Genomic DNA, 15,882 nt, shown 5'->3' with positions numbered 1-15,882 from the left:
TGTTGACGACATGATCATCACCGGAAGTGATAAACAGAAAGTATATGACATTAAAAAATTTCTCAAAACACATTTTGAAATGAGTGATTTGGGTTTCTTGAAATACTTTCTTGGTATAAAAGTTACATACTCACCTAGGAGATACTTGCTAACTCAATCTAAGTTTGCATTGGATATTGTTGACAGGTCAGGTATTTCAGATGAAAGACACATTGATACTCCTAAAATTGTGAATGTCAAGATGAAGATTGATGATGGAAAACTACTCGAGAATCCAACTCCATATAGACAACTTGTCGGGGCTCTATCGTACCTATCTATCACACAACCTGACATTGCACATGCTGTTTATACAGTCAGTCAATTTCAGCATGCCCTAACTTCTGTTCATTTTATTTTTATCTACTTCTTTTAATTTAGAATTGCTTGCTTATACTGATTCTGATTGGGGTGGTGATCCAAATGACCGCCACTCAACTACAGGATTTTGTGTCTTCTTGGGAGAATCCTTGGTGTCATGGCGATGCAAGAAGCAACAAAAGGTCTCTCTCTCATCAACATAAGCTGAATATAGGGCAATGACCACAACCACTATGGAATTAGTCTGACTTCGACGTCTCCTTTCTGATATGGGAGTTGAAAGTTCAAAAGTTTCAAATCCGTGTTGTGACAACAAGAGTTTTATCTACATTGCAAACAATCAGACATTCCACGAACGCACCAAGCATATAAATATGGACTGTCATTATGTTCGAGAGGAATTCTCGCGCGCCACCATCAATCTTCCCTATATTGCTTCAGAGTATCAGTTGGCTGATTTCTTCACCAAGCCTCTCGTTGTTCCTAGATTTCACTTTCTCATAGGCAAACTTTCGGTTATCCAACTGTAAGTTTGAGGGGGGAGTGTTAAAATATGAAATCTCATATCTCATATGTAATCTCATAGGCAGCTCATGTATTTCCTTGTAATATTTTTTCTTTTTTTTCTAGTTAGTTTTTAGTTTGATTAGTTCTAGTTTAAACCCAACTAGAACTAACTTAAATCCTTTTTTTTGGACCCATATAGGCTTCACCTTTTTGACTAGTCAAAAAGGTCTTTTTGACCAAGTAAAAAAGGTGCTGCCCCAAAGGGAGCCGTTGGGAGTCCAATGACTCCCTTGAGGCTCCTCTCCTCTTCCCTATATATATTCTTACTATTCCCCCTTGTATACTTCTTTTTGTATGGGATTTTATCCCTATTCATTAAAGTCATTTATTTTATGTTTTTATACCCTTTTCGGGTAGTTTATATTTGAGAGTTCTCTTTGTGAACCTTAGTGGTTCTTATGGTTCATTTGTGAGAGCTTGTTGAGAGATATCTTTGTGGTGTTTTTTCACTTTCTTACATATGAGAGTATTAAGAAGACTTTATGATTCAACACTTAATACATCACAATAGGTGTTATTCCCCGTATAAATCTTTTGTTCTCTAGGCTTACAGCCTTTTATGTTGATAATTTTTTTAGACTTTGCTATATGTTTTGTCGAGTCAGAGTCCATTTATTATCCATCGATTTCTTCATTAGAAATAAGGCATTTAGTTACCATGCAAAGATATCTCTTTGTGCACAACATCTTGTTGCTTTCAATTGTTATGACAACTTGAATAGTTCGCACTGTAGTGCTCTAGTTTGCCACAAATGAAGCAATTAATTTTGGTAGCATATGGTGGTTGTCTCTTATGAAGCCTACTAAGTTGAGTCTTAAGTTTGAACCTATTATTGTTATTGTTTGTGAACTTATTTTTATGTTCAAACTTCTAAACCGTATTAAACTATTTATGACTTGGTTCACCTTGATCTTGGGTTACTAGTAGTTCATACTTAGATTAACATTTTATATGTTCTTGTTGTAGTGCCAATTTCAAGGGTAAGCCTAAAAGCGCAATGGGAGTTAAGCTTAACATCAGAGTAACTGCCACTACTTTCAAGGATGTTGGGACGCTATTTAATATAGTAGATTGCTTTAGAATAGTATTCCCTACAACGTCTAAGTCTTTCATTATAGCCAATATTTTATTCACATGCTCGACTGCATTCACTTTTTTTCATTTTAATGGAGTTGTATTGTTCCAACAACTGAATATGGGTTCTAGAAGTGGTGCCTTGTATATATTTGCTGCCTTTATGGCCTTAGCTGTTGGATAACCCTCAAATACTCTTATTAAATGGTCTTGCATGAAAGTTAACATGACTGTCCTTGCAGCTAAATCATCCTCTACAAATTTATTGTATTTTGTCTCTTTTTTTTCCTTTGATGAGTTGTTTACTTTTTGTAAAAGATCTATTTATAAAATGTGGCAATTTTTTCTTCAATAAGGATGTACTCTTCTTTTTCTCCACATATTATAATTGGTTTCATCCAAGTTTGTGGTCTTAACAAGTTTGATAGCCACAACCTTGTCACCTATCATTTTGATATCATAGATTTCTGCTAAGAAGTTTGAGAATTCCAATAATATGCAAATCATGTAAGCTACTTTTTGCCTTAATATGCTAACACACTTAGATGATCTCGCAAACAATAATATGAGATGTTTTCATAATTTCAAGAAACAAAGACAATAACCACTTATGCGATCATAAAAAACATTACATAATATTATGCGATTCTAAAATATTCTAGCTGCTTCTGTATATTATTAAAAAGTCGTAACAACTTTTCTGCAATTGCAGTAAGTTCATGCTGCTATAATGCAATTTCAGAACTTCATAGCAGTTATACTGCAATTTCAGAAAAGCAGGACAACCTTTCTGTAATTCTAGAACAATAGCACAGCATTTCTGCGATTTCAGAACAGTATGATCACAGTTCTGTAAATACAGAAAGAAGAACAGCTTGGTTGAGAAAACAGAAAACTAAAGGTACCAATATTAAATTCAGAGGAACATAACACTATGATACAATTTCAAAGAACTATAACCACTAAGATTTAATATCAAAGGTTCAAAACTATTAGTATGCAAAAGACAGGGAAACAAAGACTGTGAAATGCAAAAAAAAAGCCAACAGTTAATCAGACCGCGATGATAAGGTTGATTAGAGCATGTTTCTGCTATTTCAGTTAGTTTGCAACTTTGCATGTGTTATTTTTTATGGGATTAACCACCAATATGGATTGGTTCTGGGCTCTTTGTTTTCAAGTTGGCTATCTAGTGTATTGGTTAAAATGTTATCATTTTTCTCTCTGAATTCAATGTCTGTCTTGTTTTAGTAATCTGCTCCTAGTGTTGGGACTTTTTTTCAATCTCTTCATTTTGGTACATGAAACATTCTAAATTGAGCCGGCCAACCTTGACAAATAGAGGTGAAGATCTCTGTTTATTTGAAGAATATGAAGTTCTGTTGAGGATTTCAGATTGTAATATTATCACCAGTACAAGGTGCAGCTCCATTCAGATGCAGATTTGGCCAAAATCATTTGAAAATGGAAATGGAGAATCACGTTAGTTGCAATTCCTAGATGACATGGAGGAGAATTTACCTTGCCAATTCTCGATTTCCTTTTCAAATGGACTTTGTGCCACTATATCCAAAGACAGCCTTGCCTTATATCAGCAGTAATATTACAGCCCTAAATTTTCAAATGAACTTCGTAATACTCAATAAGCAGAGACAATACCAGTACCAGTCACCAGAAGGAGACTACCAAGTACAAGGTACACACACGTGGATGCATGCACAATGGAGATCTCCATAGATGCGAGCTTTATATTATCAATCTGGCCAACATATTGTGCTCAACATAATTTTTTTATTATGATCACAATTGGGATCAAGCGGTTTCAACGTAAAATCTTGATTTTTGAAATTGTGAAAATTGGTGCAGTGTGGCCATTGATTTTTGAAGCCCTTAAAAAACCTGTTTATGAAACATAGTTACCTGTATCATTAAAGGTAATTTCTCGGCGAGTGTATTTCTTGGAGAGATTTTCAAAGGTTGATAAATCTCGGAAATATCTCAGGGTAATATAAATAACAACAAAAAAGCTAAGAAAATAATAATTTTTGCATTATTTTTCTTCCAAAAATATAAAGACACATGTTTTAAAGGTTTTAAAATATAAAAGGAACAAAAAAATAGGAAATGCAAACTTAAAATAGAAAAAAGTTTTTTCCAAAAAATAACCTGATATTATCATGATAATATTGCGATATTTTGTCGTCTGGTGATATTTTGAAAATATCGCGAGATATTACCTTCAATATCAGCTACCTTAAAATATTGCTATTTCTCGTGATATTTTCAAAATATCGCCGATATCGGTGATAGCAATGGGATAATTGAAAACATGTTCTTGGCTAAACAAAACCGTGTAGGTCATATCCATGGGGTTTTTGTCTGTAAAAAAGAAAAAAGGCGAAGAAACAGGTAGTTTCAATTAGAGAGTATGGTACAGTCGGGTGTAGCCTATACATGTGGAGTTGGGAAGTCAGTGAGTGATATATTTCTTTAACATCTTATTTTTGTTAATTCCTCTATAATTTGATTGTTTTACATACATTTCCTGTTTGTGCAAATGATCATGAATCAGAAGTGAAGAAATTGTTTATGGTTGATTGTTAATGCAGGTTCATTCTAAAAACAATCGCTTTCATATTTGTGATTTCAATTTTAATGAATAGAAAATATTGGTCCTGGTATGTTTCAATTTGTTAACTATAGAGTTGACATACCTATTTCCTTGTCCTCCATGTTTTCTTTGTTCAGTTTCTTGTATAAAGCTTCCTATCCTTTTTCTCTAGTCACTATAGGAGATTGCTAGTTGATCCAATAATGTCTTCTAATTTTTCAATATAGTTTGAGCTTCTTGATCTAGTTCAAAATCTGTCATGTTTCATTCTTGTTTTCTTTGTGATATCTGCTTACCTGGAGTAACTACAAGACCTTTTCATATGGCAGTTCACAGTCAAGAACAGACATATTAACTCTTGCTTTGGCCGTTACTAATCTTTTCACTGGCCTGGTTTGGTTGTCAATTCGTCCGAAATATGTACCTAAGGTTAGATATTTTCACATTTTCTTGGTAACGTTCATGGATGCAAAAAAGATGTTTTCCTCATTTCAGTTTCATTTCTTCAGGTGAATCCACAAGGTGTTCAATGTCAAAAGATAATGCCTGACTTACCACCTGCTGTAGCATCTGAGATTCTATGGTGCTTTCTCAATCATCTTTATGAAAAACTGTTTTCTTACATTGTTTTTGAAGAAATGATCTCTCTTTTGAATAATACTAGCAATTAGTTTATAATATGTTTGCAAGATTCTGATTGATATTCTCAACGAATGGTTGTTTCCTTGGCATCCAAACACCTTTACTAGTTCCCTCTGTAAAAATGGTATTTGAATCCAAGAGCGCACCAAATAAAAATAAATAACTTTTATTAAGTTTCTCACGAAGTGCTTTTAGCAAAAGCAAATATACAAAGAAGCTTAAAGCTTCTATATATACACAGCAGAGACTAGCTGTTAGAGAGCTTTAGCTAACAACTAGTAAAACCCAACGGCTAGCTATATTACAAAATGCCCTTATTCAAAAGGGGTACAAAAAACAGAAAATAAATACAGAATAAAAAATTAAAAATACAATGAAATACCTATGTACATTCTATGTATATAAAGGACCAAAATTACCAAATGCCCCTAAAACTAAAATTACCAAATACCTGTATAGATTCTAACACCATCTACCCAGAGCATCCTAGGTGAGTTGGTTTTGAGGCTACTGTACATACATCCTGCTAATACTCATGTGGTTCAAGCTCATATGGTTTCCTTTTCTTATCAAATTGTTTAGATGCTTGATTCCTTTATTCCCTGTTTATGTGAAATTGAGAATACAACTTCAAGTATAACCTAAGAACCAATATAATCTTGTTTGTAATGCCAGTTCCTCTTTAAGTAGGTTGATTATCATGGAGAGGATTGTAGGGCCATATACTAAGTAACATATATGCTAAGTTTTTTTTTGTAGGCTTGGTTTGATCCAAGGTTGCCAGACTAGGAAGAGGATGTAAGGCCCAAGATTTTTAGAGAGAAAAAAATCGGACCCGGGTCGGATCCGGATCCGACCTGGACCTGAACCCAGGTACCCCCTTTTCCCCATGCCTATTTAAAGGCACGCAAGGGAAGGGTTTTGCAAACACAAAACCCTCCCCCACCCTTTCTCTCTCCCTTCTGTCGCCCTCCGCCCCCCTCCTGCCTCCACCCCCTGTCCCTTTTTCTTCAGCAAACCGGCAAGGGTGTGCCCCCTGCCCCTGTCTCTTTTGCAGACCGGACAGCGGGTAGGGGCTGCGCCCCTACCCCTTCTTTTTCTCTCTTCGTATATCATGCTAATGTTTTGTTTTTTTGCAGCTCGCACAACTGAGCACGCTCGCGCCCCGCGGCCCTAGATATACGTCACATACACTCGAAGATGTACACAGTGCCGAAACTCCCCAAGGTAGGGAAAAGTTGCACAAAGGACAATGAACAAACTAAAATAAAGCAAACAAAAATTAAAACGGAAAGGAAACGACAATGGACGAACTAAAATAAAACAATTAAAATTAAAATTAAAATATATATATATATATATATATATATATATATATATATATATATATATATATATATATATATATATATATATATATATATATATATGCCTTTAACTCAAGGATGCGGTTTCACGATCCTTATCCTTTTTACTTTCCTGTCTTTACTGTTTTTTGTTGCCGCCGCGCTTGATGTGCATAGGTTTTTACTTTCGCATTTACTTTCCTGTTTTTACTGCTTTCTGTCTTTACTATTCCTACCTTTACTTTGCCATCACGCTTTATGTGCACAGGCTTTTGCTTTCGGAGATTACCTTCTATTCTTTACTGCTCTTCTGTCCTTTCTGCTTACTGTCTTTACTTTGCCACCACTTTATAGTGCATATGCTTGTTCTTGCATTTACTATTTGGTACTTGCTTTGCTGTCGCGTTTTAGTGCACGGGCTATTGCTTTCGCTTTATTGCTCTTGTTTTTTCCTGCCGCTGCACTTAGAGCACAAACTTACATTTTTCGGTACTTGCCACTCCTTAAATGCAAGTCTCACAGGGAACGCAAGGCCGTGTACCATTTTCGCTCTTTTGCGGTTGCTGCTGAGGTTGTTGTTGATGTTGTCCTTCGCTTGCAGTTCGTCTATGCCAGTATGCTGCCTTCTTGCGATAATTTTGGGTGTAATGCCCCATCTTTCTATAATATAGACAACCTCTAGTGTCTCAGGGGCATGGCCGTCAAGGATGGACATAGTTGCACTTAGGGCATATCTGCTTTGGTTTTATTGCAGCTCAATTCCTTTATCTTGATTTTGCTTCTTGAATGGAAGTTTCTATGTTTTGCCATCGGTATGTTGTCGCTTGTTGCCTCCACCATTCCCAACAGACTTTCTGTTTTGCTCACCCTTAACTCGTTCCCAATCATCGTTCAAAAGGGTGGCTGCCGCAACTGCGACAGAAAGTTGAGGGCATACTGGTCAGGACCCGATGACGGAGTCTTTCCTTCAGTCCTCAAATAATTTCTCGACCCGTTTACGATCGTCCTCGAACAGGTTGGGACAATAGTGCTGAAGCCCTTAAAACTTGGCGATGTAATCACTCAAGCTCGAGCTGCCCTGGCAAAGCTCCAAGAACTCCACTTTCTTCTTCTCCCTCACATGAGGGGGAAAGTAGTTTCCTAGGAAAGCCCTCTTGAAAGCTTTCCATGGAATTACTGAAGCCCCCAAAAACTGCACGTCCCGAGTCATGTCCCACCAGTCGCAGGCGTCGTTTTTGACTCGGAAAGTCCCGAATAGTGTCTTCTTATCGTTCGGGACTGACAGAACTTGGAACACTCGTTCTACTTCTTTAACCCAATTCTCAACCATATCTAGATCCACCTTGCCACTGAAGGTCGGGGGATCGAGCTTCAAAAACTTCTCGTAAGTCATTGTCGGGCTCGACTCAGAGAAGGGAGCTTGATCCTAGTGCGAGTGAACCTGGCTTCGAATAGCCTTGGCCAGTGTGTTAACAGAATCCATCACGAATCCCCGTTGTTCGGACCATTCATCCGCCAAGTTATCGTTCTAGCTCCTCACCATCCTTTAGTTAACCAAAGGATACAAAAGTCAAAATGCAGAACTCGAGATAAACACATAATAATTCATAGTATTTTACGCATTACAAAAGCAATTCATACAAAAATCTCGCGGTGCTGGTACACAAGCCAAAAAGGAAATTTATCCGTAATAGTGAAAGAGTTTACAGACTCCAATAAAAAATTTGACAGGTACTAACTCCCCTTAGGTACGGCTAGTGAACTACCTAAGGTACTCCTTATTATTGCTCGTGCACCTAAACTTGTGTGGAGGGGAAGAGGGAGGTAACTCCTCATCGAAGGTCTCTTGCCCATGGAGGGGTGTGGCTGGTGTATATTCTGACGAGTCTAAGATATAAATCAACGACTCAGGTGTGGGTGTATAAGTGGGTGAACCATTTCCCGCAGCGCCTACAGAGTGTGGTAGCTGTTTGTCCGTCGTCGGAACTTCCAAGTCTTCCAGGACTGAGGGAGTTGTGCCCTCATGTCCCTTTACTGTTGTCGTCCTGTCGTGCTCTGCCTTGAGGTGACAGGCATCTAGGGCGTGCCCTATGTCTCCATAGAAGACACACTCTTCCTAGACCTCTAAGGGGGCATCCTCTTTTGAAGGCTCAGGCATGGCGTGTTGGTCAACCTACAGATGTGACGGCACACGCTCACCTTCTCGAAAATAAATTGCAGCCCAAGTTGTCGCCAAGGGCGTCTGGTAGGCGACCGGAAGTGGAAAGCCCCAATCATCAATAAAGGTGGGTGGGGGTGGTCGGTTGGTACAATAATCCGACCAGGACGTCATATGTTCGCTCCTTTCCACGAAGGGGCCCCTCTCCCTAACAGAACGGCCATGCATTCGACGCATGCCTCTTCTCGGCCCACCACCAGCACCAGCCGGAGAGTCCATAGCACAATTTGAAAAAACTTCAGCAAAAATATACATAAATTCAGTTGAAGTATGCAATGAAAATTCAAAGGAAAAAAGAGGAGGTTTCACTGCCCTTAACTACACTGATACCAAGTTGTAACACTCCAAAATTTCAAACTTGTAAACTTTTGAAAATACTTGAAAAACTTTTCATTTTTTAGAGTTTTTATCAGTGGAAATGACTCTTTTGAAAAGCCAAACAAGTTGACAACTTTGGGCACGTTGGAGTAAAGATCCATCATTGAAACAATTATTATAAAAAACATTTTAGCAAGACAATTAGCGAGCCAAATATATATTAATGATAAACTTTCAGTTGTACAAAATTTAGGGTTTCCCCTTATACAAAATTCAAAACCAAAACAGGTAACCCAGACACAAAACTGCGATCAGAGGAGTGAGATCTCGAGCCATCTCACATTACGCCATCGGTTGTCTGGTAAACCAATTCATCACCTGTACCTATTGTTGAGAATAGGTGGTTTTAGGTTAAGTTCTCTTATATTAGAGGTTTTCTGAAATTTTGTTCTCATAAGGACTTAGATGTAATTTTTCCTTTTTGCCTCTCTCTATTTAATATAGAGAGAAGCCCTAATCTAAGATAACAAGATTTAGTTTTCTGTGCAGCCGTCTCTCTCTCTCTCTCTCTACACAGGTGGCTGCTCCCTTCTACATGGTATCAAAGCCCTCGTTCTCGGGAGCGTGATCACGAAGAGGACTGATCTTCACCAACGAAAAAAAAAATTCAGACGGCGTGAAAATCAGGTTTGCTGTTGCACTAGTGTGGAAGATCTGATAACAGATCTGGGATGTTACCCAGATCTGCCGTCAGATCTAAGGATTGAGCTCCTGTCATGATTTCCTGGAGCCGTAACCATTTCTTTTGAATATGTTTTTTTTTTCTCTCTTCGTGGGTTTTTTTTTTTTTTTGTCATCTCCTGTCGTGATTCTCTGGAGATTGACGAGTTCCTGCTGGTGCGTGCCTGCCGTGATTGACGTGCCGTGATTGACTAGTTCCTGTTGTTCCTGCATTTCCTGCTGTTTGGGTCACGCAGCAGGCTTCTGTGCTGCTGCGTGCCAGCCGTGAGCTGTTGGCTGTTCCTGCTGTTTGGGTCACACAACAAGTTTCTGTGATACTGCGTGCCAGCCGAGATTGTCATGTTTTCTGTGCTGATTGCGTGACTGCCGTGATTCTGGAAAATTTTTTCTGTGTTTGTTGCGTGTGATCGAGATATGATTGATCTATTTAATTGTCTTCTGAAGACTTATTGGCCGTTATGCTTTATATGTTTGGGGAACAACAGTTGTCATGTTCATCTGTGTTGCAACTGAATATTATTGTTGGTTGTGATGTGTTTGGGTGCAGCAATGGTCGTGACTCTCTGCTGTGTCGAGTTTTGTTTCGTGCTATGTTAGTTTCAGCTATCCCTTTGTCGTGAAAGCAGCAGGAGTGATTACCTGCTGGTTGTGGGCTTTTTTCTTTTTTGGAAACAGCAGGGCTGATTCCTTACAGTGTTTGAAAATTCTACTTGAATACTTGCTGTTTTAGTGAGCAATATGGCTGAAAATTCAAAATTTGATTCTAAAATGGAACAGATTGGGGAGTATAAGGCTTTTGCCAACCCCTTCTCGTATGGCTCTTCCGTAAGGTTGAATGAAACCAACTATGCCAGGTGGTCCAGAACTTTTATGATGTCGGTATCTGGACATCGTCGAAAACACATTTTGTTGGAAGGCGAACCCACTGAGAAATTGGGAAAATATGTTACTTGGGATGAAGATAATGACATAGTTATGTCATAGATCATGAATAGTGTCGAACCCCATATTACAGATGAATTGATCTACTATAATACAACCAAACTGATGTGGGACAATCTTCGTGATACATACTCACAAGAAACGAATGTGAGTCGTATCCTGCAAGTCGAACAAGAAATATATAATTTGCAACAGGGAGACCAGACCTTGGCCCAGTACTATGCCTCTGTCAAGCTGCGTTTGAAAGACTTAATGCTCACATGCCTCTTTGTTGCTCAAAGCAAAAGGATCATCAAGAACAAACCATGGTTGCTCGTTTTCTTACATGTCTTTCTTCAGATTTTTCTGTTGCAAAAGTTCAAATGTTGACTGGATCAGATGTTCCCACTCTTGCTGATGCTTACAATCGTCTGAGTAGACTTGCGATCTCTCTGCCACAATCTCAGCCTGTGACTCAATCATCTGCTCTTGTTGTCCCATCTAGTTATGGGCGTGGAAATATTCAGAATATCAGAGGACGAGGACGTGGACGTGGTATGGGAGGCAGAGGAAAGCTTCAATGTGCATTCTGTGGAAAATCTGGACATTTAGAAGATCGTTGCTGGGATAAGCATGGTCGGCCAACCTCTTCTTCATCAAAGTCATATACTCCTAAAGCAAATGTGACTACTATCGAGGCAACAAATTTACAAAAGAATATCGCTGAAAATGAAAGTAGTATCACCCTTAGTCGTGCGGAATATGATGAGCTGATAGCTCTTCGACCTTTGAGTTCCACTCTTCCTGTAGCTGGTGTTGCATATTCAACCGGAAATCATCTTCATCCGACTGATAGTAAGTGGGTTATTGACTCTGGTGCATCCAGACATTTGTGTGGAAATTCACGTGTTTTTTCAGATCTAAAGGATATTAAGGCTTAGCTTGGAGTCTCCTTAGCCGATGGGAACTCCTCCCCGGTTGTTGGTCAGGGAAATATTTCTATATCCTCCTCATTACAGTTGAAAAATGCTCTTCATGCTCCAAACTTTCCTCAAAGTTTACTCTCTGTTAGTTGCCTTATAAAAGAACAAAACTGTAGAGTAATATTTGATCCAATGGGTTTTCATTTTCAGGATTTGCTGACGGGGAAGAAGATTGGTGGAGGCTATGAAAAAAATGAAATTTACTACCTACATCATCCAATGGGTACTGTTCATGCTGCACTGGAACATTCATTCAGTCCTGTTCAGTGGCATTGTCGTCTTGGTCATCCTTCATTGTCAAAGCTTCGGTCAGTCTTTCCTCAGATTCCTTCCACCACATCATTTCAGTGTGAAGCATGTCAGTTGGGCAAGCATCATCGAAGTTCGTTCCCTTCGAGTCAGAGTCAGTCTAGTAATTAAGTTTTTGAACTTCTTCATGCAGATGTATGGGGTCCTAGTAAGATTCCTACTAGGACTCAGTGTCGTTATTATCTTGTTATTATTGATGATTTCTCTAAGTTGTCATGGATATTTTTAATAAAAGAACGATCTGAAGTTCCAAGTATTATCAAATCCCTAATTCTTGAAATAAAAACTCAGTTTGAATCTATTGTCAAGATTGTTCGCACTGATAATGCTCTCGAGTTTAAATCAAAAGGTCTGTTACAATTTTACCAAGATCATGGCATCCAACCCCAAACTTCCTGTGCCTATTTATCTCAACAAAATGGGATGGTTGAGCGAAAACATCGGCACCTTCTTGATGTTGCCAGGACCATTATGATTCATTCCAATGTTCCTGCGTTATACTGGGGTGATGCGATTACCACTGCTTGCTATCTGATCAACCGCATGCCTTCGTCTTCTGTGGGTGATCAAATTCCATTACATATCCTAAAACCTAATGCTCCACTTTTTTCTTTATCACCAAAAATCTTTGGATGTGTTTGTTTTGTACACAAACTTGGCCCTGACCGTGATAAATTAGCCGCTCAAGCTACAAAATGCATATTTATCGGTTATCCAAAAAATCAAAAGGGCTATCGATGTTATGATCCTATTTCTCGCCGAGAGTATGTCAGTGCAGATGTATCTTTCCTGGAATCCTCTCCATATTACTCTATTTCCGGTTCCCCGCTGTAGGTTGATCCAGCTGAGTCTTTTCCATTACCTATACCTCATTTTCCTTTGGAATCTGTGCCCTCATTACCGAACCAAATTTCATCCTCTTCCAGATTTAATAATCCTCCATTGGTATATGTGCGTAGAGCTCCACTTCCGCAAGAGCCTTAATCTTCTTCTTCTTCTGAGGTAAGTTCTACTGACAATCGTGATCTTCAGGATGATGATAACAGGCCTATTGCTCTACGAAAGGAGACAAGACAATGTACCTTATATCTCATATCTCATTTTGTCTCCCATGCCAGAATTGGACATCAGATGAAGTCTTTTATTTCAGCTTTATCTGCTGAAACTATTTCTTTGAACTATCAATAGGCAGAACTTGATACTCGCTGGAAGCTGGCTATACAAGAAGAAATGACAACTTTAGTATCTCAGCATACCTGTGATCTAGTTGATTCCCCAGCAGATGCTGACATAGTTGGATGTAAATGGGTATATACAATAAAGTACAAATCTGATGGTTCTATTGAAATATACAAGGCCAGATTAGTCGCGAAAGGGTATACTCAGACATATGGAATTGACTTCTTTGAAACTTTTTCTCCTGTTGCACGGATGGGTACCATTCGTCTTGTTCTCTCAGTAGCTGTTCAGCATGGTTGGAGCTTGTGCCAATTAGATGTGAAAAATGCATTTCTATATGGGGATCTATCTGAGACCGTTTACATGCAACAACCTCCAGGATTCGAGGTTGAGGGGGAGTGTCAGAAGGTGTGTAGATTGAGAAAGACGATTTATGGCTTGAAACAAAGTCCTCGTGCATGGTTTCAAAAGTTGTTTGAAGTGATATCAAGCTTTGGCTTTAATAGATCAGCAGCAGATCATACACTTTTTATAAAGAAAACTAGCTTTGGCATAGTTGTTATGGTGGTATATGTGGATGACATCATTCTTACAGGAGATGATGTGAAAGCTATTGAAGCCACAAAGGCTCATCTTCAAAAACACTTTGTTACAAAAGACCTTGCTTCACTCAGGTATTTTCTGGGTATAGAAGTTGCTAGAAGCCGTGAAGGGATGGTTTTGTCTCAACGGAAGTATGTTCTTGACTTATTAAAGGAAACATGCATGTTGGGAGCTAAACCAACAAATATTCCCATGGACCATAAAGTTCAGTTGTTTGAAGAAGGGTCAAAACCAGTTGATAGCAAAAGCTATCGCTCCCTAGTAGGGAAGTTATTATATGTAACTGTGACCAGGCCGGATATTGCTTTAGCAGTAAACAAAGTTAGCCAGTTTATGGACAAACCAACTGAGGTACACTGGAATGCAGCCATAATGATTCTTAGATATCTAAAATCCTCTCCTGGAAAGGGGTTATTGTTCAGGAAAGGTGGAACTCTGGATATAGTAGCCTATTCTGATGCTGACTATGCTGGATCTGTAGTAGATAGAAAGTCTACCACAGGATTCTGTGTGTTTTTGAGAGACAACTTGATTTCATGGAGAAGTAAGAAACAAAATGTGGTTTCCAGGTCGAGTGCAGAATCAAAATATCGGGCTATGTCCCAAACAACTGCTGAATTGATATGGGTTCGCACTGTTCTTCATGATCTCCAGGTGAAGGTTTCCTCTCCAATGACCATGATGTGCGATAACAAAGCGACAACATATATAGCAAACAATCCTGTCTTTCATGAGAGAACAAAGCACATTGAGGTTGATTGCCACTATGTAAGAGATATGATTCAAGCTGGTCATATCACTACCAAATACCTAAAGTCAGAAGACCAAGTTGCAGATATGTTTACAAAGCCTCTTGCTAGGCCAAATTTCTCAAAATGTTGTGACACGCTGAGCATGATTGATATCTATGCTCCAACTTGAGGGGGAGTGTTGAGAATAGGTGGTTTTAGGTTAAGTTTTCTTATATTAGAGGTTTTCTGAAATTTTGTTCTCATAACAACTTAGATGTAATTTTTCATTTTTGCCTCTCTCTATTTAATATATTGAGAAGCCCTAATCTAAGATAACGAGATTTAGTTTTCTGTGCAGCCGTCTCTCTCTCTCTCTCTACACAGGTGGCTGCTCCCTTCTACACCTATAAAATGGATCAGTTTCATGAAAAACTGGTAGGTGCACAAGTAATATAATATTAAACAAAAATGAAGCATTGCATGTTGTTCTTAACATGTTAAGTGATTTCAACTATGTCATAGGGACTCGGCTAGCAGGGTACTGCACCCGCGTCGACGCGACTCGATGCAGGTGCGGTCAACCCGACCCTGGGTGCGTTGACCGCACCCAGGGCCATTTTGGTCCATTTTTTTTGTTTTTTTTTTTAAATAAATTTTTGCCCTATGAAATGGGCTGCGGAATTTCAAAAAAATTTCTATGGGGGGGGGGCGCTGCCCCCCTATAACCCCCCGCCGCACCCCCTCACCCGGACCCCCCTTATATATATTACATTTTTGCCCCTGCCGCAGCCCCGCACTCGGGTTTTTTTGGAAGTGCCGAATCCCCGCACCCGCACCCATGTGACATAGGATTTCAACAAGTACTAAGTATGAGCAATAGATTACACATGCAAATAAGCAGTTAACTATTACAAGATAAGCAGTTCATAATCACAAGCTATAAGCAGTTAAATAACACAGATAAACAGTTAATTAACACAAGAGGCTCAATCACAAGTATTGTGAATAAAACTAACATACGCATCAAATGCATTCATGATACGTAATTCAACAAGTTAACGTGAACAAATCTAGATTTGACAAGTAATATGAACCAAGGTTGCCAGACTAGGCAATAGAAGCGGGAAACGACACGGGAAGCGAAAGCAAGAAGCGATGCATTTTAAAATGTTTAGGAAGCGGGATGCGAGGAATAAAAAAAAGAAATATAATAATTTAATGTGAATCATAATGAAACACAAATAAAAACTAAAATAGAAGTGACTAATATTAAATTTC

General features: G+C 38.7%; 1 protein-coding gene across 3 annotated transcripts in view; it reads left to right on the top strand.

Moving 5' to 3' along the window:
• The window catches only part of CCB4 (cofactor assembly of complex C), a 58,649-nt gene that overhangs the window by 17,501 nt on the left and 25,266 nt on the right, over positions 1-15,882 (top strand). For all 3 annotated transcript variants that reach the window (XM_090006098.1, XM_090006097.1, XM_090006096.1), the window contains exons 3-4: positions 4,943-5,042; positions 5,123-5,196. In XM_090006098.1, the coding sequence (XP_089862224.1) occupies positions 4,943-5,042; positions 5,123-5,196 (174 nt within the window). The remainder of the gene's footprint in view (positions 1-4,942; positions 5,043-5,122; positions 5,197-15,882) is intronic.

Source organism: Nuphar pumila, chromosome 5 (assembly GCF_984573655.1).
Source record: "Nuphar pumila chromosome 5, dmNupPumi1.hap1.1, whole genome shotgun sequence".
Classification (NCBI taxonomy): Eukaryota; Viridiplantae; Streptophyta; class Magnoliopsida; order Nymphaeales; family Nymphaeaceae; genus Nuphar; species Nuphar pumila.
The sequence above is the reverse complement of the archived record's forward strand: the minus strand, read 5'-3'. Positions and strand labels throughout refer to the sequence as shown.